The sequence below is a fragment of the Musa acuminata genome, chromosome BXJ3-11, assembly GCF_036884655.1.
Source record: "Musa acuminata AAA Group cultivar baxijiao chromosome BXJ3-11, Cavendish_Baxijiao_AAA, whole genome shotgun sequence".
NCBI lineage: Eukaryota > Viridiplantae > Streptophyta > Magnoliopsida > Zingiberales > Musaceae > Musa > Musa acuminata.
In genome coordinates, this window is record NC_088359.1 from 4,890,143 (window position 1) to 4,914,703 (window position 24,561).

Below are 24,561 nucleotides of genomic sequence, written 5' to 3' on the forward strand. Positions count from 1 at the left end.
CTCAAACATTTAAAGTGGTTGGAGGGAGGTATACCTAGACGCTAAAGGTAGAGCTTCATCATAAGACGATAAGTAAGACTCCTTTTTTTTTAAATATATATTTATGCTGAACTATTCTTCCTCATTCATGTTGATAACAAAATAATAAAATTCATGAAGTTGTTTAGGAAGAGTAAATTTTAAAGACTGTTCACTTAGTAGTGATACTATATAAATCCCTATTAAAATCTCTAATTTGTTATTAGACTTTGATATAATAGATGATTGAGGTGAAGAGAGCCGATGACAATCGATCCGAACATTGAGTTATAATGGGGATTTTGATTAGAAGTAACATATTTCATTTATAGATACGATTAAAATTATAGAGAGTTTAGAAACCTATATAAGCTCTATCGACATTTCTAATCGATTACGAAAATAGATTCCTAGTTGATCCATAACTTTGCAGGCATAGGTTTTGGATGTAAGGCTTGTCATCTCCTCTATGATATCACCCTCTCCCCCTCCTCTCAAGTCATCCTCTAAGATCGACATGGAGAAAAAAATAGAATCAATAAAAATATTAGAGATATTCATGCATGAATTCTTGTCTGAGTTAACATTTACTAATTTGACTAAGACTCATTATAACTGGAATTCTAATAAAAAGGAGACGGGCACATAGTTACTTTTTTTTTTCTATTAATCTTTGTTAAACAAAATAATGATGTGTTCACTGTATCATTTGTGAATCTCTAATTTGATTGGAATTCTCACTAGGTATTATTGGCAATCTATAATTCCATTAGAATTGTCACCTATGAGTAAAATAAGATGTGGGGTTTTGTGTTATGACTTAGTAATTTGATAGGAGTATGCTAATCGAATCCGGATCTTATTCTTTATCCATTTTTGATGTATGATTAAACTGAAATATTATAAATCTCCCCCCGCTTAAAAGTAACTGCGAGAGTAAATTACATTTTGTTCCACGATCGTAGATTAGCGACGGTAGCCTAATATGACAGCTTGTGATTACTACCATGCACCATTAAGCAATTCCCGTAATGTACTAAATGTCTAAAGATTTCATATGCCCTTTTTTTCCTTTTTCTTCGGTGAAGCTTCGAGTGTTGCAAAGCCAAGCATGTCGTCTGAAGGTAAAGAGGTGATCACCGAGGCAGCGGAGGGATCGTCATCCCAGCCGAAGCCGACGAAGACTGTTGTTACTCTCGTGTCTTCCGACGAAGAGAAATTTGAGGTAGACATAGCGGTAGCAAACCAATCGGAGATGATCAAGAATCTGATTTTAGACATGGAAGACGATGTCGATGAGTTCGTAGTCCCCGTGTTAAACGTTACTGGTCTCGTGCTCGCCAAGGTGATACAGTACTGGGAAAAGCATGCCGAGGCGATCGACAGAGACCAACTCGAAGCGTTCGACATGGCGTTCGTGGATATGCACAAGGAACTGTTGTTCCAGGTCCTAATAGCTGTAAATTTTCTCGAGTCGAGGCCGCTGCTGAACCTGTTGTGCAAGACCATCGCTGACGGCATTAAGGATATGTCGGTGGACGAAGTCAGAGCGTACTTCTCAATCGAGAGCGATTTCACCGAGGAGGAGGAGCGGCAGGTTCGAGATGAAAACCAATGGGCCTTCGAAGAACAATAGACTAATGCTTCATTTTACTCCTTTGTGGATGAGCTACTGTTGTTTATTTTATGATAATATAAACTACTCAGAACTCCGATAATAAATTTATTTGGTGCTATGGATTATTTCAGATTTATTGCATGATGATAATTGGATATTAGATGGCGGACCACTATCGTAATCCTTCGTTTTCAGATTCCTAATCCCATCATAGGGGCATGAGAACACACATTCCATCCTGGATATTAATTCGACTTCGATTACATGTATTGCAGCGGCTAACTCGACTGCTGCATTCGAATCCTCCCTTCATACACCGATGATACATACTTCTGATACAAACTGACGAACAAAATTGGCTGTGCCATTTCCGTAAAGCTAAGTGATACACTAGAAATGACAATGAAACTCGAGCATCATCCATGAATCTAAAAAAATGCTAATGAACCCTCGTTGGATTACGTCTTCTGCATTGCCTAATCTTCGGTTTGTTGACCTCAATAGATGCTTCTTGCTTGCTATAGAACTACCCCGCAAAGAAAAAACTTACTGTTCTTCCTTGTTTCTCTTTTTTCTTTTGAACTTCAGTCTCTCGACTTGCTTGGGTTTCTGATTGGCATTATTCTTCTTGATCCTCTTATTTGCGATGCTTGCTGTGCGGTTGATCGATTGGTGGTGCCTGCCTTTATCTACAGTCGCAGCAGCCCCATTCATGCTGTAAGCATCACTCTTCTGTTTCTTTCCCCTCCCTCTTATGACACCAGATCTTAGCCCTGAATCCTTCTTCTGTGGTACATAGTCAAGAATCCTTTTCTTCCCTCTGCATATGAATACCATCCATCACAAGAGCACATATAGCTCATATTCCGAGAGGAATAAATCATATGTGCAACATATTACCAACCTTTTTATGACAGGATCTTTTGAATCACATGGCGCATCAGGATTGGCAGGACATTCAGATTTTTTCTTTCTCTGACGGCTCTGGAATTACAAGTGTCATGAGATTATGCACAGAACATCAGGTGTCGTTGTTAAACTTGCATTTTCAACATATCACAGTCTTTTCTATGGCAAAAGCTTATACCATGAACATTGGCAGTTTTTCTCGACAAATATAGAAATCATAACAGCTGTACAATAAGAAAGCATGGCTCTATGCCATGATAGTAAATTACCTTTAGCCAGAGGACAAGAACATTATATCAGAACAAGATTATAATTTGTCAATAGGATATTGAATGGTTGCTCCAATTCAATTTTTACTACAACCAGATGATGGAATTAAGAAAATAATGTAAGTTTTTCCAAGAACAAATCGAAGAAGAGGATACTTGGAACTTGGACGGAAAAAAGAAAATATTAATGAAATATGAACTTTGATGATCATTAAGTATAAAAGCATGGCAAAGGAGATTCGTAGGTAATTTAAACATAAATAGATATGGCTTTAGCAAAGAGTAAGCGGCAGTGCAAAGAAGTTCCAAGGAACAACTACTACTAAAATATCATGCTTTAAAGCGCATAGTATGTTTTTAGTTTCATCCAGACTGATATATATTGGATGGTATCTACCAGTTTGAGGCTTAACCTACACAAGGACCCAGCATTTTGGCTTGGTCTAGTCTAGTCCAGTTTGTAGCCCATGCCTTATTAGATGCTTTCTTATCAGATGCTTCCTTTTAGGTTTTAACACCAGATCTCTCTTGCACATGCCCGATCTTTTTCATGCTTGTCTCTCTTGCTCTATCCACTAATCCCCGTTCCTCCTCTCATTGCTTGTTATTTGCACAATCCGCTGGTCATGGCTTGGTATTCCACCTCTTGTTCCTCTTACTCTGTTCTTAGTATTCTCCTCCAACCTTTTCGGTGTCGATCGGCATCCCGATGTCCCATGTACCAGTATGCTGGTACAAACTAGACACATACTGGTCCAGCCAACAGCCAATATGGGTTCAAGAACCAAAATTTTGAACCATGCTTTAAAAAAATATCAAATTACAAAACGAGAACTTAAAGATTTTTTTGTGTGTGTGGCAAGCTACAAGGCATGATATTTCCATAGGCTAACTGATACATGAAAAGTAGGAACTTCAATATTTCCATTTTAAAATTCAACAAGTTCGTCATCAAAAGATAAATATGAGAATACTAAACTTCATTCATCTTATTGTCTATAGTGATTCCTAATGATATAATTCAAGTTAGATAGAAACACACTGAAGGTTCAGATTAAAGCCTTGGTAATTTTTAGCAGGAGAAAATGGAAAAAAACTTCAATTGCAATTTCTATTGTTATCAAGGCATATAAAACAAGATACTTTACCTCCACAACGGAATTGACAAAGTCCTTATATTTTTTGGGCACATTGCCGTCAATGGCCTCATAATCACACTTCCTTATAAGAATTTCGAGGATAATTGCAACCTGTGATTATCAAATAGCAGCTCAATCATGCAAACTTCACATATGAAAAGGCAAAGAAATCGAACACTTCTAGGACTACAAAAAAAAACATGCCTTCAATCGGAAATGATGTTTTGAAATTGATGACCATGGCAATATTCCATTCAGAATATCAGGTACTAGAATAATTAGGTTGTTTGAGTGCAACGATGAAACCAACACTTTAACGAAGCCCAGAGCTGCCTAAACAATCCAAACATTATATTATGATGTCAAAAGAACAAACAAAAAAAACCAAGGGAAAAGTGATTAATAAACTTACTTTAATAACTTCGTTAGACTTATTTTGTAGCAAAACTAAGACAGAAGGTATCAGGTTTGGCACAGCCAGACAAAACTCAGCATCGTTGTATATAAGCAATGAAAGGGCAGAAATTGCACCACTCATGATATGAGGAGATGAACTAGAAAGATAGCCCATTACCTGAAAATCAATGACAGAAAAGAAAGAATTAAATTTAGTGAAATAAACATGCCGTATGTAACCAACTCGAAATTATTTTCTCATATCTTACTGTGTCACACCACAACTAGAACCCAAGGACATATCATCTGAATAACTCAAAAGCATATGCCTAGAAGGATGATGTTATTATATATATAACATGTTCCCTGCCATTGTGACCCTGAATCCACATGCATCACAGATATGCTACCTGACATGCTAGTTGTGGACCCAGACACTGGCATGTTACTTGTTGTTATATGGTATGGTTGACCAGCAGCCAACAGCATTGCCAACTGCAGATTAATCATAGCCTAGGGTAAGCATGTATTTCAAAATCCTATGTTCAGTGTTCCTACAGGATGAGACCAATGTAAATTATAGATAATATATCATCATCCTGAAATTCCATGTAAGAGGAAAATCACAATATGCTCCTTCCTATTCATAAGTATGGGAAAATGGTGCACATGTATTCTATCACAATAAGAGAAGATGAAAGGGACAATTTAAAACTAAAGATACATGAGTTGAAGAGATAGGTAAAGACATACTAGTTAAATGTAAAAAAAAGGACAGAAATTTTACAAAGTGAATAAACCAATAAAATAGCTGGGTTTCCCATATGGTATATAAACACTGTCAGCATGATAAGCAAATTCTGAATCTTAAAGCTTCAGCTGGTAAAAACACTACATAAGTTCTTGGGTAGACATGAAAATAATCTACATCAGCAACATAGAATATGACACTACAGAAAATATATACAATCAAGCTACATGAACTACAAAAGAGTTTCTAAATTACCATGACAAATAGTCGTTGAACATCTGATTGTGCATTGTCAAATTGGGAATTCTTCAGGCTACAACTTGTTGCCAACAATGTATCATATGCCAATTTTCTGGATTCTTTCTTAGACTGCATAATGCATGTAAAAGCAATACTTGTGAAGTCAGATTCAAAAAAACTATACCAACAGCTTATTTAAAAATGTCATATACCAAATGAAACTCCCTTCGCAATGATGAGTATCACATCATGTGCTGATGGAAGCTCAAAGTTCTGAGCCTAATTTCTTCTAACAGATTTATTTCTAGCTCATTTCTATACATCATATTGATTAATACTACAGATATATTCATTTATTTCTCAAAGGTTGTTTCCAGAAATTTCCATCTCATGCACCATTAAGATTTTGATTCTCAAGCAAGAGTACCAAGGCACATACCAAGCGCAGACAAGTACAAGCAATACAAGTAGATCGTATTACCAAGAGCACACCATCAACCTTACATGATTTATGTACTACCATCGAGAAAGACCAATATGACTTACTGTACACCTTGGTAGACAATTGAGTTATTCATTTGAAAATTGACAATGCATACTAAGAAGATCTAATATGCAACTCATAAGTATATTAGCCTTATTATTGGTGCAACCTATTCCTTGGCTTCTACAAATTTGCTTGTTCTTTTCCTTGAATACTTGCATTTTCTTCCTAGTATCATGCTAGTAGTTCATATATCTACAACAGAACTTTCTACTGTTCCTACTTCCTACACAAACACTATTATAGTCTGAGCTCTAATGCCCAACAATAGTACATAGTTTCCATTATAGCTCTGAACTGTGTAACAATCCAACAGTCTGACCAGACTCCAATGCAAAACTTTCCTTTGCATGTTCACTAAAGCTGCAAGTTGGTGGGTATCATTGGGATGGAACCAACTCAACCCTTATTCAACACAACACTTGAAGTTCCTCAGTAGAACACTTACAGCCCTGAACAAATCCAACTCTTTTGTGGTCTAATTTTGGGTTAAGTGGGTCAGAAATGAGAAGTGTTAGGACCCGCAAAGTCGATTGTTTCACGTTTAAGTATAACTACCTTTAGGATTAGTGGTAACCAAAGTCATCATTTTTTATGATACCAAAGTCGGTCTAGAGTTTAAATCCTAGCCCTGCCCCCCCTTTCACCCCAATGTTTGAGCCACTATATAACATGCCCATATATGATATTGTTAAAAGGCTGTTGGTGAAAGGGTTTAAATATAAGTTGGGAACTTTCTATCAAGTTAAATTTTTGGAATGAGCAGTGGACCAATGCATTAGTTCATCAGTCAATTGTTCAAATGGAGTATAGTTAAAATACACGATTAGAAGTTCAAAAATAAAAATAATACTAAAAAATTCCCTGTCAAATATTATAATAGAGAAAAAAAATTGTGATGCACAAGAAAATAAAAAAATGTAAAATATGTTTTGAATAAAGAATTAAAAACAAAAGTTTATTTTAATATAAGTTTTAAATAATACAAATTATTTATTAGAACAACTAATTAATAACTTGGTTTTCCAGAATCAACTGGTGCTTAGTTTTTCAAAAGCAATTCATAAAATTTTGACCAATTAATAACTTAGATAGAAGGTTACAATCAAATTATGGAATGTCAATTATGGAATGTCAATTGTCAATTGTCAATGATAGGAGAACCCCAAAATGCATGCTCTAGACTGAAGTTTACACAAGCATATTATGGAATGTCAATTGTGAACATCAGATTACGTTTTAGGTGGATCTGGGTTAGGCTTGGGTTGGTTTGGGACAACTGTCATTTCCCGAAAATTATGAAAAACCCAACCGAACTGAACAATTTCATGAGTTGGATCCAGCAGAGTCAGGTCAAAATGAAATCAAAGGTTTCCTGCATTAACAGCCAATTCACTGCTTATAAGAGACTCAGGTTACACCAAATGACCTAACCAGGCTTGCTATGAATCGTATCATTAACCAAGAGTTACCTTCCCAACAATACCTGAGTGCCTCTCATGCTCTGCTATCTCCTTGTTCCTGAAAATGAAAATAAATTATATTTGGATCTAGGTCATCACCACACGAATGAAACTCAAGCTTGAATTCCCAAAGGTTATTTGGGAGGAAAAAATGTTAATTTTAAAGACTGTAAGATCTGAATCTTAAGGAGTTTGCTCGAGATTCCAAATTGTGACATGAACTGCTCAAGGATGTGATTTACAAGATCTGGTTCATGTGGACATGGGCATGCTTCTGTACCTCGTAACTGGCAGCCAATAATGTTCAGCCCAACTTGCTTGCAACTTAGCTCAGAATGCTTACAGATTTTCTTATACAAAATTTTGATCAACAGCAATCCTGACTTTATGCTTTTTAGTTTAATCCTTCCACTTATATGTTGCAAAAATTGTACATGTTGCTGCTTTGGTTATATTTCTGTAAGGGGACATAAGAAGGCAGCTCTTTAAGGCATGAGCAAGAACTGCATCTAATGAGATGGATCTTCCTAGTTCTCACTAGATTTGTAATTTCGACAGCCACTTCTCTAGTGTCTCTTTCTTCATTTGACTCTTTGACACTAATCTTACATATTGCATTTGAGGTATTAAAGATGAAAACAGAAGTCATAATATCAAGTATCAATTGTAAAAAAAATTCTCAGATATTTGCTACAAAATTCTCCTATAAAATAATTTATAACTCAAGTGTTAAAGTCACAACACTTTCAAGTATACAACTGAAAAAAAATTAAGAGCAATATGCAACTGCAGCTTTTAGTGTGAATTTTCCTACTTCAAATGAACATAAAACATGTGTTCAATTTTCAGATCAATCATATCAAACACCAAGGAAACTAGATAGATGCAACGATGGTTACACAACCTTAAGTTTCAGTATGATCTCATTCAAGATTAAAAACGCCTTTGTATTCGTTTTCTCCTCGTTGATCTGCAAAGAATGGAACAAACAGAAGAAAATAAGATTATTAACCAAATGACATATTACAAAATTTTCTGCTGAACAATCCTGACTGATCAGCCAAGAAAGCAAGTGTTACCAACTTCAAAAAGCAAAGACAATATTTTTCTTGCAGAATGGTAATCTATGAGGCCCATCACAAGCTCATCAAAGGGAATTCACTGTTTGTGAATCAGACTCTGGCCTTACCAAACAAAGTAACTAGAAAGCTAGTGTAGCAATGATGAGGAAATTGAGATGGACAAATAGTTGTACAAAAAAGGGTATAACAATAACTGCCTGAGGAGAAGATAAAGAATGAATCAACTAAGAAGGCCTCAACATGTCCAAACAAGATTGTTATTCCACATCATATAATTTAAATATATAATGTAACCTCATCAACAGTAGGAATATAAATATATGCAAAAAAACACACATGGAAACAAATGTGGATGCATCTATAATAAGTTCTCACTTTTATAACGTGAACCAATAGAAAATGGTAACATGATAGCCGAAGTTTTTCAATCATGTTATCATCATGACTTTTCACACCTTGCAGAAGATAAATCAAATCATCAATCCGGACAGAACAAAACCAACTATGCTTCTGCATGAGAACATGAAAGTAAGAGTTAGTGATGAAGGTACATGGTTTTTCGATATGAACAGAAGTTTCCAGTACTTGTTTTTGCTAACCTCAAGAATTTTTCTTAAAGTAGACAATTCCTCTGCTTTGCTTGTATTATCAGTATCCTGAGAGAAAAAAAGCAAGTAATCAAATTAAACTGTATTGTGAAAATTTTGAGTATGTCATTGCTTCAAAGAAGAGAAGTTATTTAAAGACGATACCAACAAAGAGGTGTTAATAAAATCAAACATTGTATTAACCAGGTTCTCATCAGCAGTTTCAACAAATGAGGAAGCAAGATCAATAACCAAACACCTGCATTGACAAAAGCTCAGATTAATCTTTTTATAAGCTGATTCCCATATCAGCAACAAAAAAAGTGTATCAAATATATTGTCATATTGTCCTAATGGAACCCCACTGCAACATCAATTGTGTATTAAAGAAAACTTCAAGAGAAAATATAAGCAAAAAATGTGTTTGCCTCTTCTAGTAATAAAAAACCAATAGTTTGAAAGCAACGAACTCATAAGTTAAAGATGAAAGGCTAAGCTTTCACTTCAATCTATTCGATAGGAGGAAAAGCTACTTTTGATAGCAAGATACAGTAAATTAATTTGCCCAAGAAACAAAAGTTGCAGCATGATGGGGCATGTATTCCCAATATTCTGTAGAGAAAGAGCAAGAATAACAACCTCTACTGTAAAAACAGAATAGAAAGCAAGGGCTTTACCTAGCAATTCAAATAACATCAGTGTTTTTAAAAGCGCCAGGCGCTAAAAGGTGCCAAGGTTCTAAAACACCAGAGGCGCTCCCGAATATTAAATTTTAAAAAATATATATACTGGTATGTTCTAAGCAGTGTTTTCGAAAATGGGTGAAATTCAATGTGATGTTCCTACCTAGGTGAACTTAAGAACTCCTAGCAGAGTCTAAACATGAGCAAGATGGTGCACCTGATGGAGACCTATGCTAAACAGGTTACTAACCAGTGCTAAACAATTCTAAAGAGTTAATCAATATGGTGTTAAACAATTCTAACCAGTACTAAACAGTTTTAAAGAGGGAACTGAGAAGAGAAATAACCAGTGACTGTAGAGGAAGGTGGGGGAAGGAGAGGGTGGCGAATGGAGTTACAGTGGTGGACAAAGGCAGTGGACGAGGTTGCCGACAGTGGCAGACACAACTCCAGTGGTGGACAAGGTTGCCGATGGCGGAGCGAATGAAGGTGGCGAACATAGGGTTTTGCTTTCACCTCTATTTTCTTTCTATTTGGGGGCTGCGGGCGAGGGGTGTTAGGGTAACTACATCGGTTAGTTCGATTGAACCAACTTGTCCAATTGAACCAAAGTTTGAAATCAACCCTATTTGGCTTGAGCACTTGCCCGACACTTGGGCCCGGATGAGCGCTTGAGCAACGCTTCATTGAAATGCCTCGTCGGAGGTTTTGTGAGGCGCTCACTTTTGAAAAAACTGAATAACATTATAACAATTCAAATCGATAAAGGAATGAATGACTCCAACATACCAATAATATGATTGCATCAGCTAGTAAACCTATCCAATGGTGCCTTGATTCAGCATATTATCCGTGACATCAGCCTATACGACAAAACTCAGAGTACCTGTAAATGATATAACTCCACGTGACCAGAGTTGGCCACCAATGATATAACACAGTACCAGGCCGAACTTTAGCCGATACAGGTCAGTCTGCGGAGAAGAACAAGAATAGCAGCAGGTGCTTGCCACTAGCCACTAGCTCAATCTAGCTGAAGAAGAAAAAAGGTGCCTCCACCAGCTATGCAGTGTGACTCTACTGCTCTGCCAACTGCACACGGCAGAGACAGAGGGGACTGTAGATGCAGAAGAGAAAAAGCGAAGAAACTTGACTCTCATGCCACATGGATTACAGGCTTTTTAATTCAGAGAATAGAAATATCTCCAATTCTATTAGATAACTTCTACCAGATAAGCATCTTGACCATCCATGGATAATAGAAGAGGAAAAAGGAATCATACGAAAGAGAAAATGAGAAAGACAAACAAAGAGAAGAGAAAAGAAAAGAAAAGGAAATAAAGATATATAGTAAATTAACAAATTGAAATATACTTATAAAATAATGATTAATTTAAGACAAAGGAGTTTTTATATATCCTTTCAAAGTTGGAAATAGTATATTTGCCCTTACATATTTTGATTTAGTATATACATCTCTCGAAATATTAAGATCCTTCACATCAAGGATTGAAATTTATTACCGTACTGGAATTTCAAGAAATACTCGATACGATACAGTACTGTATACCGAGCGATATATATATATATATATATATATATATATATATATATATATATATATATATATATATATATATATATATATATAAAAGAGGTAAACCGCTCGGTATACCTCTCTTCTCCCCACACGGGGCGACATCACCAGAAAAACAAAAATTTCGCTGCGTCGTCACCTCTCTTCGCTCCGCAACGTCAATACTCTTCTCCCACCATGCAGATGAGAAATCGTCGCAGACGAGGAGAGCGGCACCAATCTCAAGTTCTCCTTTTTTATTTCCTTATTTCTTTCTTCCCCTTCTGCCTCTTCTTTCATCTTCTCCCTCTTTCTTCTCCCTCGATCACCGTAGACTCCCTCTTTCTTCTCCCTTGGTCACCGTCAACGATAACGGCCTCAATCGATGCTACCGCTCGGTAGCGAGAAGTCCGTGTACCGGTCTGCTGATGAACCGGTACATACCGCTCGGTAAGGGCAGTATCATTCGGTATTGCAAACCTTGCTTCACATACATCCCTCTTGTTTAATATATAAAATTATAAATAAGATTAGGTAGCTTGAGTTCAAAGTAAAATGTTTTGATTGAGGATCAAATTCACCAAACTAAGCAAAGCCAACACTATGCAGCTTCTATGAGCAGGACAAGATAAAACAAGTTGCATCAATGTTGGGTCCAACCAAAGCCAACATTATGCAGCTTCTATATGCAGGACAAGAGTCACAAGATAAAACAGGTTAGGCTGATAATGGGTCACCATTATATAAGATCAGTTTATGAATCTGTACTGATCTTCAAAGGCTCACATACATTGTTTTTGGACACCTTTTGGATTACAAAAGGTGTCCAGCTAGTTGGGTAGTTCATTTGTTATGTCACTTGAGAGCAGTGTTAAGGGGATTTCAAGACTTATGTCAGGTATTGTTAGAGGTCAACTGAAGTATTACACAATGAAAGGAAATTGGCTATTAACAGGAAGCTATTTGCTAATGGAACAGTAGTTTTTGGTTACTGCTGAACCTTTTTTCCTCTCTGCTTATTTGATTGCTCACATTTCCTCTGGTATTCCATACCTATCACTAATATCCTCTTTCTCCAATACTTCCAAAGGAAATCCTGTTCCTCATTTTATTCTTTTTTGTTTTTGTTCAAATAGCAACTACTTCATGCCATAAACATGGACAGCAGTAGCCTTATGCTGGTTTTCAATCTGAACCTTTACTTAAGGGGCTGCATCAGTTGTGCAACAACATACTACTAATCCTAGATACCTGTGACATAATACTTCCCAAAGCAAATTAACCATCCACTAGGCAAACACTATGCATCAATTGTAACCCAAGATAAACAAGAACTAATTTCTCCCATTAAGATGCCACCAAAACCACATATAGACCTCTAATTTGGAGGCAAAGGCTCAAATGCAAAATCTTAAGAACAAACATTTCATTTGAATCAAATAACTAATAACAATGTTTATGCGATTAATGTTTCTCTCACTTAATACTGAATTCCTTCCATTATATAGATGATTCTAATTTATTTGGCATGCCACCAGATAAACAATGAAAGCCTATCAACCATAGGATGGTAATAGGCAAGAAGTACATGGTATGTCTTCAATCACCAAGAGCTTTTAGATTAGATAGTTTCAGTTGCAGACTTAGGAAAATGAACCCAAGTGTTTCCTAGGCCATGCACATACTCAGGCATACGTACCAGTATACCACCATGGAGTGTAATACTGCCCATTAAGGTCAGTGCAAGCAAGCACTTTCCAGTCCAATAGTCAACTGAGATGCGGACCAAGCAAACTGCACAATAGGGTAATTAGTACGAGTTATACCGAGCAGTAGATGCATACTTGTATGGTAAATTGTAAATTTCAGTCTAGTATTGGTTTCGGTAATCTATCAAATTGGTTTGTTACCAGCATACTGTTTGGTATACCGATGTATACTACCCAGAACCAATCCATACGGTCCGATACCGCTGATTGATTGGACCAATATCAGTTGGTACAATGCACATACCAATCAGTTTTTGAATCCATTCCACCAGGGATTAAAATACTGCTCATATCGGTAATATGAATTGGATATTTCCTAATCCAACAACCAATCAGAATGCAGACCGTGCAAAATTGCATACTTATATGGTTGGATGTGAATTGACCCGAGTATGGGTTTTGGTTATCTATCAAATTGGTATGTTACCAGTATACTAGGTGGTACACTGATGTATACTAACCAGTACCAATCCATATGGTCCTATAGCACCCCTTCACTGGACCAATAAATAACAGTTGGTACAATGCACATACCAATCAGTTTTTAAATCCATTCCACCATGGATTAAAATACTGCTTGTATCTGCAATACAAGCCAGATATTTCCTAGTCCAACAACCAAAAGGGATGCATACCAAACAAAATTGCACGACCCAATTCAATGTTGAGCATATACCACATGGTAAGACAACTGACATGGAGTTGTACTGGGTAATAACACTACCACCTGGTACTGCATTAGGTCTCTTTTTTTTACTTCCTTTTATATGTCGAGCCATCAAAAGGATGTCAACAGCCCTCCTCTTCTTCTCAGTAGTTGTTGAAAGTTGTCAACAACAGCACCCTTTCTATTCCTCTGTAGCTTCCTGCCTATCACTCTCTCCAGCTTTGCCATAGCCTCCTCTGTCTTTGTCATCACTCCGCCCCCGCCTCATCAGCCACCACAACCACAAACTAGTACATTTCGCCATTTCCTCTTCTGCTCCACCTTCGCTTTTGCCTCCTCTCAAACCCTCTCTCACTATGGTGCAGGGCACCAACTGGTCTCAACCCATACCGAGTGTCTGTGTGTCACCTCCTACCATTATCATGTCAGCCCAAAAGACATGATAATGGACCATGCTTGTGCCTCCTACTGATATCAATAATGGACTAAGATTCTACTCCATGCATACCACCAGATAACATCCTTGAAAGAGTCTCCTAAAAGTTCAATTTGCATCAGAGATTTTGTATTGAACACTGACCATTCCATTAAGAACTAATCTAAAGATCGTCGATGGTTTCTCTCTCCTTGATTCTACAAAGAAAAAAAACTAGAATTTGCCATATAAGAGTAGTCATAAGCTAGCAATTGTGTGATGCAAACAAACCATTTGTTGAAAACAAAGCTTTATGTTCACTTCTAATGATTTATTTTAGAAATGAATTAGACATAGATCTCTACAGCATGTTCAGTCAAAGGAACAAAGTGCCAGCACGTTTCATTAAGATAGTAGATTATGTGCAACAGGAAAAAAAGCAAAACCACCTTAAAGACAATCCATTTCTCTCAGTAGCAATTTCAGATAAATTCTTTTAGTAATACCTCGGAAAGCATACTCATTGGTTTCTCTCTTATCAAGTGAGATTCTAACGTTATGTTCTTTTCAACACATGGATTATGAAACTAGACTTGTTGAGAACCCACAATAATTACGCCATTTCAAGAATTAGGTACAGCATTTAACAATGATAAACTAACTGACAATAAATATTGCTACCTCCAGAGATTCAATCATACAAGTTTATAAGAAATAATTTTTTGTTGTTAAACCTTCAATGCTAACGCAAAAGAAGAAAACATGAAATATATATAATAAAAGAAAATTCTAAAATAACAAGAATTGTGAAATTCATTAGTATATCAAAAAAATAACAACTGTCACCTTTTCTCTTGGTTTTTATCCATTTTGCTTGTTTCCTCAGTCTCAGTCTCTTTGTCGACATCTATCATGTCACCCTCATTAAGTTTATTAGATTCAGTTAGAAAATTTAGTAGATCAAACTTTTCCAACAATGATAGAAAAAACCTATGAAGATCTTCACTCTTAACTAGTGAAGCCAAAGATTCAATTGCTTCCTGCAAAAATAAATCAAGGCTAATCTTAATTGGAGCACATAGTTCATGCAACATAAGTAACAAATGAATTTAATTATCATACACTAAAGGCTGAAGATAACAGGCTAAGCAAATTCAGAATGACTTGGGATAGTACAAGTATGAGTAAAAGTAACATATAACAACAATTACTGATAAAAATCCTCTTAATCCAATATCTTATAACTTTGACCAATCATTTAATATCAAATGCTTTTTCTTCCAACAACAAATTCACGTTCACCTTGCATAGACACAATAAAGATACAGGTTCCTCTTATGCAAATGCTTTTTTCCCCTACCACCAGTGATTTAAAAAGCGCTAGGCGCCAAAAGGCGCCAAGGTCCAAAAACGCCCAAGGCGCTAGGCGCTCGCCCAGGCGCTCGCCCGAGCGAAACGAGACGCTAAAATATAAAAATATATAATATAATTAATATAATTATTTAAATAAAAAAATATGCTATTAAATTAAGAAAATCGAATACAAAATCACAATGTCATATTAATAAAAAGTCTCAAAAATTAAAATAATAAAATTTTACATCAAAATTTTAAATAAATTTTAAATAAATAAAAATTAATAGTATTAAAATCAAAATAATATATTATTAATCTAATAAATAAAAATACTATTATTAGTATACAGTTAACTGTTAATATACTGTTAACAGTATAGTGATAAGAGTGTGAGAAGACCGAGGCTGCTAAGGCAACGACAGCGAGAGCGGGAGCGGCGAGCGATAGCGTGAGCGGCAGCGGGTGTGGGAGTGGGAGCGGGAGCTGCGAGCGGCGACAACAACGATGAGCGACGATTGTGGCAGTGGCGAGTAGCGACAGTGGCAGCGGCAGCAGAGAGCAACGACAACGGAGAAGAAATCTCGACGGCAAAATCACGAGTGTTAGGGTTGGGGAAGTCGGGGAAATCGTGAGAGGGAGCCTATCGGTGATTTAGTTGGTTCGATTGAACCAACTAAAGCACCGAAGACCAAACCAGACGTAAAACACTGGTTCGGTCGCCTGGTTTAACCCGGGCGCTCGCCTGAAGCGCCCAGCGCCTGGGCTCGGGCGAGCGCCTAGGCGACGCCTCATTGAAGCGAGGCGCTTGGACATGAAGCGAGGCGCTCGGGCCTCGCCTCGCCTCGCCCGAGCGCCTAGGCGAGCGCCCGAGCGCCTATTGAAATCACTGCCTACCACCAGTTCACTTTCCACTATAAATAACCTCCTCCACTTCTATTCCTCACCAGGCAAACGGCTCTGTAGTCAAATATAGAAATACACGAATCGTTCAAAGAGAGAGTAACAAAATTCCCCTCCATAAATCATAAGAGTTGTTAAATGATCAAAATCATTAGCTAGAGAAAGAAATTTTCTTAATATATTGACCATCATTGAACTACTGACTTTCATATCACTTCAGTAAAATTTACGATGATATTGGTGATTGAAAATTACTAGTCCATTCTGAGTTTCTTTAGGTGGTTATAGCCTGCAATCTGGACCAGGAGCATTTCAAACGACAAGAATGAACCTGTTAAGAGATTTATGAGGTTACACATGGCAAATAACACCATGGAAAGGAGGCCTCAAGTACAAAATTTATGTTAAAAAAGAAAATGCTAATTACTCCACCAGATGAAGATACAAACTTTTTGGTGCCATGATCAGCAATCTGGAAAAGATCCATACAACTGGTCCAAATAGATGGGATCCCACAGCTGGTCCAAAGAAAATGCTACTTAAAGCATCAGTCGATCTTTTAGGGTAAAAATTGAATGTCAGGATAGCTGTGAAGTTGAAACAACAAGCAAAGGAGTTCTTAAGATGGGCATCTGAGTTACCTATTTATGATAAATAAGAGTGAGGAATTATGCACAACATTATCATATGCACAAGAATGCCATGAGATACATGATTTTGGTCCATCTCAGTACGAGAATAGCAGTGGCAATAATGGTGGCAATGGCAATAGTGATGCTGATGGGAGCAATGCTGGATGTGTGTTTATTAGGAATTCATGTGAAGCAGCTGATGGTGCACCCAAACTAGGTAGAAATGCCAATATGAGGTGACAGCAAGGATTGAAATTTCATACCGTACAGCAATATATATATATATATATATATATATATATATATATATATATATATATATATATATATATATATATATATATATAACCGTTTTCTACGACGTCACCTCTCTTCTCCCCGTAACACCGAGGAATCTTCTCCCAGGGCGGATGAGGAGAAGTCGTCGACAGACGAGGAGGGAGAGTGGCTCCGTTCTCCAAGTTCTCTTCTTCTCCCTCTTCTTTCTTCTCGCTTAGTTAATACCATCCGGTAGCGGGCGGTGACGACCGATTTAGGACGGTAACAAGGCGGAAACAGCCCCAATCGACGATATCGCCCAGTAGTGGGCGATCCGTGTATCGGTCTGTTAGCGGACCGATCCGCCCGGTACAGGCGGTATTATTCGAAATTAAAATCCTTGGGTGACAGTCAATCCCAACACCAACCACAAGCATTAAAGGTTTCTTCAACTCATTTAATATGAGAGGGGTATCAAATGCCAGTGATATTGAACCTACAACATTTTCTCAGTGTCAAGTAGATCAAGATCAACCATGCATATAAACAAGATATTAGTCAAGCATTCCCGATGTGGTTAAATTTTCAACTACATACTTACACAACTAGAGACACTCGTGATAGATATAAAGTGCCAACCATCCAGAAGCATGATCATTGGATATCATCTCCTAATCTATAAGAGATTGCAAGGAGGAATTTTGATGATGAGATCGAGGAAATCACATATAATTATCGGAAATCAATAATTTAACATATAAAATCCCTTTACATTGTACTCATTGAGGATTACTGGATTAAATATATACAAAAATATTTTTTCAATAATTATGCTGCAATTAAGTGGTGCCTACAATATGGAAAATCTAGACTTCATTGTAGAAGAATTGTTTTGCAACTCCTCTCACTAACCACAATATTCAGTAGCTATGAGCAAAACTAATTAATTCACACATAAGTCTTGACTCCAGCAATTATCTGTATAAACACTTGGAGAGGCTTGTACACATGCACTACAACATGTGTACGCCACTACATTATATTGCTGAGGACAAAGAAAGGGGATAGGCTGTTTTTTAATCATGATTAAGATCCTACGATGGACTAATTACACAGCTGAAAACAAGGATGATTTTGTGCTCGAAGGGGCCAGATATCCACCATGTCCATCAAAGTTCACTTTTGAATAGATTGAGGACCAACAAGACAAGGTAGCTTGATATGAGGACCAAGATGTTAGATTCAAGAGATAGATGTTAGGACATGGTCGGAGGCCTCGGAGTACATCTAGTCAGTTCTTTGTTGGTCAAACAACAAACCAGTGTAAGCCATCCACATAGCATAACAAAGCTAAGATCAACTCATTGCAACTAGCTAACTAAATAAAGGACATTGATGAGCAACAGTTAGAGAGGGATGATAAGACTTCCCTCTTTGATTATGTCTCCACGAGGTCCCAAAAATTTCTAGTGACATTAGTAGTAGCAATGATAGGGGACGAGTCTTATGCTCCTGTGACACAAACAAGTGGATAACGGACAGAGGAGCAGGATTTTACTAATGCCATATAGGTTAAAGTCCAAGAGCTAGGTCTACCAAAGCCACTTATGAGGGGAAGGCAAAGGTAAACAGAATAATTGAGACCTAGATACTAATGTCATCTTTTTTCCCTCTCCACTGTACCAACGTAGTTATAGAGGATGCACCACTATAGACGTCTGTGCTCCAGATGACAGATGTCACAATAGATCGACACTATGCTATTTCTAGCATTTCCTTATAAATATTAAGAAATAGGCTTAGGTACATAATCAAAACTTACACTTAAATAATGGAAATTGACTCATGTCTATGCGGATGTAACCTAGATACAGAAGGATCTTGGTTAGATCTGCATGAATGTAGCTTAGATCGACAAACATATTGATCACAGATACACAGATCTAGTCAAGATTGGCAAGAATGTAACCTAGATCCACATGGATATTGGCCAGGTCCAGCGAATGTCGAGTGCCTATACCCAGATTGAGCCTAGATCTTCATGGCTCTAACTAGATAAACAGAGAAATTGATCGGATCACAATGGATCCCAGTCGGATCTGCATGGACCTATGTTGGAACCATGCAAATCCAGCCTACGCTCAAAGAATCTGGCTAGTTTGTATAGATCCAATCTCAATAGTACAAGAAATTTTTTTTCTAAACAAAGTCCAAGCATAAAATCATGAATAAAACCATAGGAAAGCATGAAAATAAGGCTTCATTTTGAGGCATCTAAAAGAAAATTATGCAAAACTACTTCAAGTTGGCTTAGAAGTTAGCTTGCTTTGGGCAAAAGAGGACTAGTTTTCCTGTATTTGCAGTTTGATTTGCTTTAAATCAAATTTTTTTTTGACAATATGAGTAAATTGAGAGGGGACTAGGAATCTCAAATGGAGGAAAGAAGGTAAAGGGGGGATGGTTATATGCTTAAATGGGTAGAAGAGGCATGTAGAATCCAGATACCAAGTGGTACGCATGCAGCTTGCTACACCTAGTTATATTGGTCAAAACTGAGGTGCACCCGGTACAATAACCATATTAGGCTGTATGCATAAAAAAGAACCAGGACACAGCAATATTCCCTGTACGTGAACTGGTTTATGGTCGAACTAATAAATATTGATCAAACTAATAAATACCAATCAGGATAGACCAATCTGACAAGAATTATTATCCTTCAATCAACATTGACCTAACCCGAAAAGATCCAACTAAAACCATATCTTGTCCTTTTTATTTCCAAACTTTCTTTAATAATCTAACATCCACCTCTTCATATATTGCACCTCCACAATTATCCTTACAGAAACATAGCTTTAAAATATTCTTTAGTTACATGTAATCCTACCATTCTGTATGTTGTGCAAACCAATGTTTTTAGTTAGTTAAATCATACTGGTTTAATGGAGCCATCAAAAGAATTGGTTTGTACCAAGTTGATGGTCAATACATAATTCGGAGCGATGTATTTCCATGAGCCCTTGAAATGGGATGATGGGAAAAAAATTTGCCCAAACACAGCCCTTTTAATGTTTGAAGTGTTGGGCCGAGCTGCCATGACATTTGAGGACTCAAACTTGATCACTCTTTTATAGCCTTTGCCCTCTATGGCCCATTGAGAACACAACTCAAGTTCAAACAGCCCAATGCAATGTAGAGAAAGCAAAAGAAACAGAGGAAACAAAAAAGAATAGCAGGAAGAGAAGAGTTTTCTCCAATTAGCACTGTGTTGGTTTCACATCCAGCCCAATCTTCAAATTTTAGAGAAGAGGAAGAAAACCTTTGCCAATGATCAGGTCCTATATTCATTTTTCATTAGAATTTTCTTTTCCATTTTATTGTTTTCTCCACTAATACCAAATGGTACAAGACTTAACTAGTCAACTGCACCACCACTGATCTGATGGCATACCAGTAGCCAGTGCAGACCAATATTAAAAGCCTAAGTACAAAATATATATTTTTTTACAAAAAATATCATAATAGTTATCATTCTAAAACCAACTATGGCATTTTCTTAAGTCTTAATGAAGACAATCCTCTCTTTTCATTTCCAACACTTCTCACTTCTCACCCTAACCATTCCTCCGTCTCTTTCAATCACCAATCTCTCATCCTCTGTCCCTCTCCTCCCCGTCTTCTCTTTTATATCTTCATTGTTGGCCCATAGTATCCAAAGAAACAAAGAACGAGAATCTCTCCACTCTTCAACTTCATTATTTGCTCATCTTGAACAATAGCCCTCAAACTCCTTTGCTCCATTTCCCAACACATTGTAATCCAACCAGACAAACCATTGAACCAGATAAAGTTCCAAACCAGAACTCCAAGCTTGGCCAAACAAAAATGGATTGTATTTTTGAGCCAACCGATTTCAATCGGTATCCAATTTGATGATCTGATAGCCAGCCGAATCAAAGACTGTTAATCCTGATTTTATTCATCTTCAACCGGATAGCATACATGCGTCCAGAATGGACACAGAAAAGTAATTCAAAGTACAAGTATTTTCCAAGACATGGAAGTCAAACTTGACAATCATATCTCTAGAAACAGTAAATCCAAAATCCCTTATGAACATAATCTTTATACCAAACTAATGCAGTTTGACCTAGGTCCACTTCAGAGTGGGTTCTACTTTTATCAACCGAAAAATCATGATTTATATGTCAAAACCCTGAAAATTGATGTGTTTTCAACCATGGGCTAGCATGCAACGAAGCTGAAATATATAAAATAGACAACACAAAGACTATATACTTTTTAATTCAGCATTGGAAGGTTTTGATCACAAGGGCAAGCATGAAACAAACAACTCTTAATCCTTGCAGTTAGTCCAAAGCAATATTCGCCCTCCAAAAGTTCAAAGATTGCTAAACAAGTTATGGCGGAAAAGATCAACGAAGAATGTTGCACCATATCTTGTCCATATTGTAACCCGGTGTTAAATAGTTTTGGCACTGGTTAAACAATTTTCATAAACTATTAGTGACTCCCAGCAAAATAAGCCCCATGTTGAGACCAGATAATAATAATTTCTTATTGAATGACTTCTTCTTGTAGAACATAATGATCTATACAAGTATTAATAATGATTAAAAATCGAAACAACAGACTTAAGATGATGCAAAAATTATTACGAAAATTGGAACTAGAAGAATCAACTGATCCTACCAAATATTAACATTGCATTGTCGGGGTAACATTTCAAAAGCACAAGGATGGTAAGTAGAAGATGGATTTAATACCTTCAGGACAGCATGCTTTTCAGGAGGAGAATCAAGGAAGACATCTGCCATAGTCTCAATCAAATCCATAGAATTGGAAGCTAAGACCTTTAGGTTCTTTGATGCAGTTTTCTTCGTGTACCCAATAGGAAAGCTTTCGGCCTTATCATGAATATCTTTTAATGAGGCATGCTGGTTTACTTCTTGGTTTGCCCCAAGAACTCTCATGTTTTCACTCACAAGTATCTGATACAACACAATATTCTTAATGCAGGACATGCACAATCTAGCCTTAGTAGTGGCACTACAAAGGCAGTAATCAGCTAACAAAAACAAACCTAGCCAAAAATTTATAGTATATTTAAAATTTTAAATTACTAATACCTGCAAGCTTATGGATATGGTTTCATGCAAGGAAGAATCATCCTTGAGAGTATGTACCAACAGCTTGGCAAGAGAATCAAAACTTTGAGAAGTATCAGGAGGACAACGACAAAAAGCAGGAAGCAAATCCCACAATTCATGGGCATAAGATCTGAGTTTTTCTTGCAATGTCGCTCTTTTCACTAAAAGATGAAATGAAAAATCCAAGACATCATTCTTTCCAGATGTAAAATTTTGGGTTTCACTAAAGGATATAACTGATACCTTTGTCACAGACTTTCAGAATAGATTTAGCAAGGGGCACAATATGGTCCATGAAGTAACATAAGGATGCCCCAGAAGCATATCTCTTTAATATGGGTATCAACCAAGCATTTGAGCAAGTTTTTTTGTCTCTATTGAAAGATATAGGAACCAACGAAAGCACATTCTCTAGTCCCATAGCGATTACAGCAGATCCAATACATTTCTGAAGCTGCACTCAAGACAGAGAAGTCAGATTAATTTGTGGATTAAAAGCTAATAAGCTATTCAATTACTCACAGATAAGCTTAATTGAAGTATTGCTGTACAAAATTAGATGCAAGAATTGTGCATTTCCCTTCACTTCCCCAAACCTCAAATTAACAAGAACTAAACAAAGGTATATACAAGTCCTGAGCACTTCCTATTTCTTACCATCAATGGCACCAAATGTGAGAAACAGGCAGAAAAAGGAAACGTAGGGACAGATAATTGAGAAAATCATATATAATGATTTAAAGAGGGAAGAAGATGGCAAATAACTAAATATTCAAAGTGTTCCCTGTTCTTATCCAGGGGCATTTTAGCCCATGCTATTCAATGACCTAATAATTGTTGTGCCAAAATTGGTACACTCCCAGAAGGTTACAGTATGAGGTCGAAAGAACAGTGGCGCACCTGCTTTCACAATCATAAAATTAGAGGTCCATCAAAAAGAACTGAAGCAGGTAATGCTTCAGTTTTGACCAACATAAAAGTTGTAATTAATCTATTTGTGTATAATCCTCGGAAGGTAGATTCTATTTTTTTTAATATATCAGGTAGTTTACACAACTTGTGAAGCTTCACTGAAAACAATAGGAAGTTTTACATTTACTAGTTGAGTTATCCAACTAGATTTATAACAAACTTCAAATAGCAGCGTCTCAAATTGCATACAAGAACAATAATGCAGGATAAAACATAAAAGAACATAAAGCACCAACATAGTGGGAGTTGTCCCTAAAAGGTTAAGAGAGGACAAGCCTGTCCTATAATAAAAAGTCTCTATCTCCATTAAAACACTATTCACAAAGTCGCCATGGGAAACACTATGCAAAATTGACAGTTGTTGGGTGCTATAGAGTCGGTTCAAACACACTCCAGCTGCTTCAATTCACCAGCTGAATAAAATGGGCTGTCTAATTAGCAGATCAAAGAGGCTTTATTCAAGTAATCCATTGGATGCAACTCCTACAAATCCTGAAAGCAGTCAGCCTTCTTATATGGGATCATGGAAGGAGTCGGATACCACTTCTGACTCCTTCCAAGCCACCTAACTCCTGAAATGTTTCAAGTAAAAGGCCCAAGGCCACATTTACTCCAAAAGGGCCGCAAGCGCTTTGCTGGTTCTAAAAGAGACTTTAATGGTCTTTGACCAAGGATTTAAGAGAAAAAGCAAAAGCAAATACAGGAGCAAAAGGCCAATATAAGTGACTACGCCAATGGGCAAGACCGTCACAAGATTTGATAGCACAACACTATATCCTTGAGCATTGATGTCCTTGCGCATTGAGGTGGTCCATATTTGTGATTCTTCAATATCCTTGCATCTCTTGGTGTTTATGTTGATGTTGATTGAACCAATTGTTCACAAAACCATTATGCAATGTTCTATAGTAAGTACAGATTACAAAGTCTTCCAGTTGACAAACAAGGAGTTCACAGCGATTGAATCCAATGATGTACCTCCTTAAGCCTAGGCAATCATATCCTCACAACCATTTGGAACTCCCACCTCGAAGAGGATATTTCCAATAGGAATCTCCATCGCCTTCACATATGACAATGGAAGAACCCCCCGTCTGGTATATCTCTAGTTCGAGAAAGATTAGTAGCTTACAAGTTAAACTA

At 37.0% G+C, this 24,561-nt stretch overlaps 2 protein-coding genes across 2 annotated transcripts in view; one reads left to right on the forward strand and one right to left on the reverse strand.

Annotated features, from left to right (window-relative positions):
- The first annotated feature begins 1,129 nt into the window (after nt 1–1,129).
- LOC135652327 (SKP1-like protein 11) lies at nt 1,130–1,654 on the forward strand. The gene has a single exon (XM_065173170.1). The coding sequence runs from the start codon at nt 1,130–1,132 to the stop codon at nt 1,652–1,654; it is 525 nt and encodes a 174-aa protein (XP_065029242.1).
- Nucleotides 1,655–1,847: 193 nt separating this feature from the next.
- The window catches only part of LOC103970522 (uncharacterized), a 31,814-nt gene continuing 9,100 nt past the window's right edge, over nt 1,848–24,561 (reverse strand). The window contains exons 5-18 of the mRNA XM_009384323.3: nt 22,690–22,900; nt 22,426–22,607; nt 22,063–22,287; nt 14,973–15,166; nt 9,182–9,275; nt 9,029–9,085; nt 8,805–8,939; nt 8,252–8,317; nt 5,356–5,469; nt 4,366–4,527; nt 4,158–4,286; nt 3,963–4,064; nt 2,541–2,620; nt 1,848–2,456 (exon numbers count right to left, since the gene is read on the reverse strand). Coding sequence (XP_009382598.2) covers nt 2,183–2,456; nt 2,541–2,620; nt 3,963–4,064; nt 4,158–4,286; nt 4,366–4,527; nt 5,356–5,469; nt 8,252–8,317; nt 8,805–8,939; nt 9,029–9,085; nt 9,182–9,275; nt 14,973–15,166; nt 22,063–22,287; nt 22,426–22,607; nt 22,690–22,900 — 2,025 coding nt within the window. The 3' untranslated portion in view covers nt 1,848–2,182. The remainder of the gene's footprint in view (nt 2,457–2,540; nt 2,621–3,962; nt 4,065–4,157; nt 4,287–4,365; nt 4,528–5,355; nt 5,470–8,251; nt 8,318–8,804; nt 8,940–9,028; nt 9,086–9,181; nt 9,276–14,972; nt 15,167–22,062; nt 22,288–22,425; nt 22,608–22,689; nt 22,901–24,561) is intronic.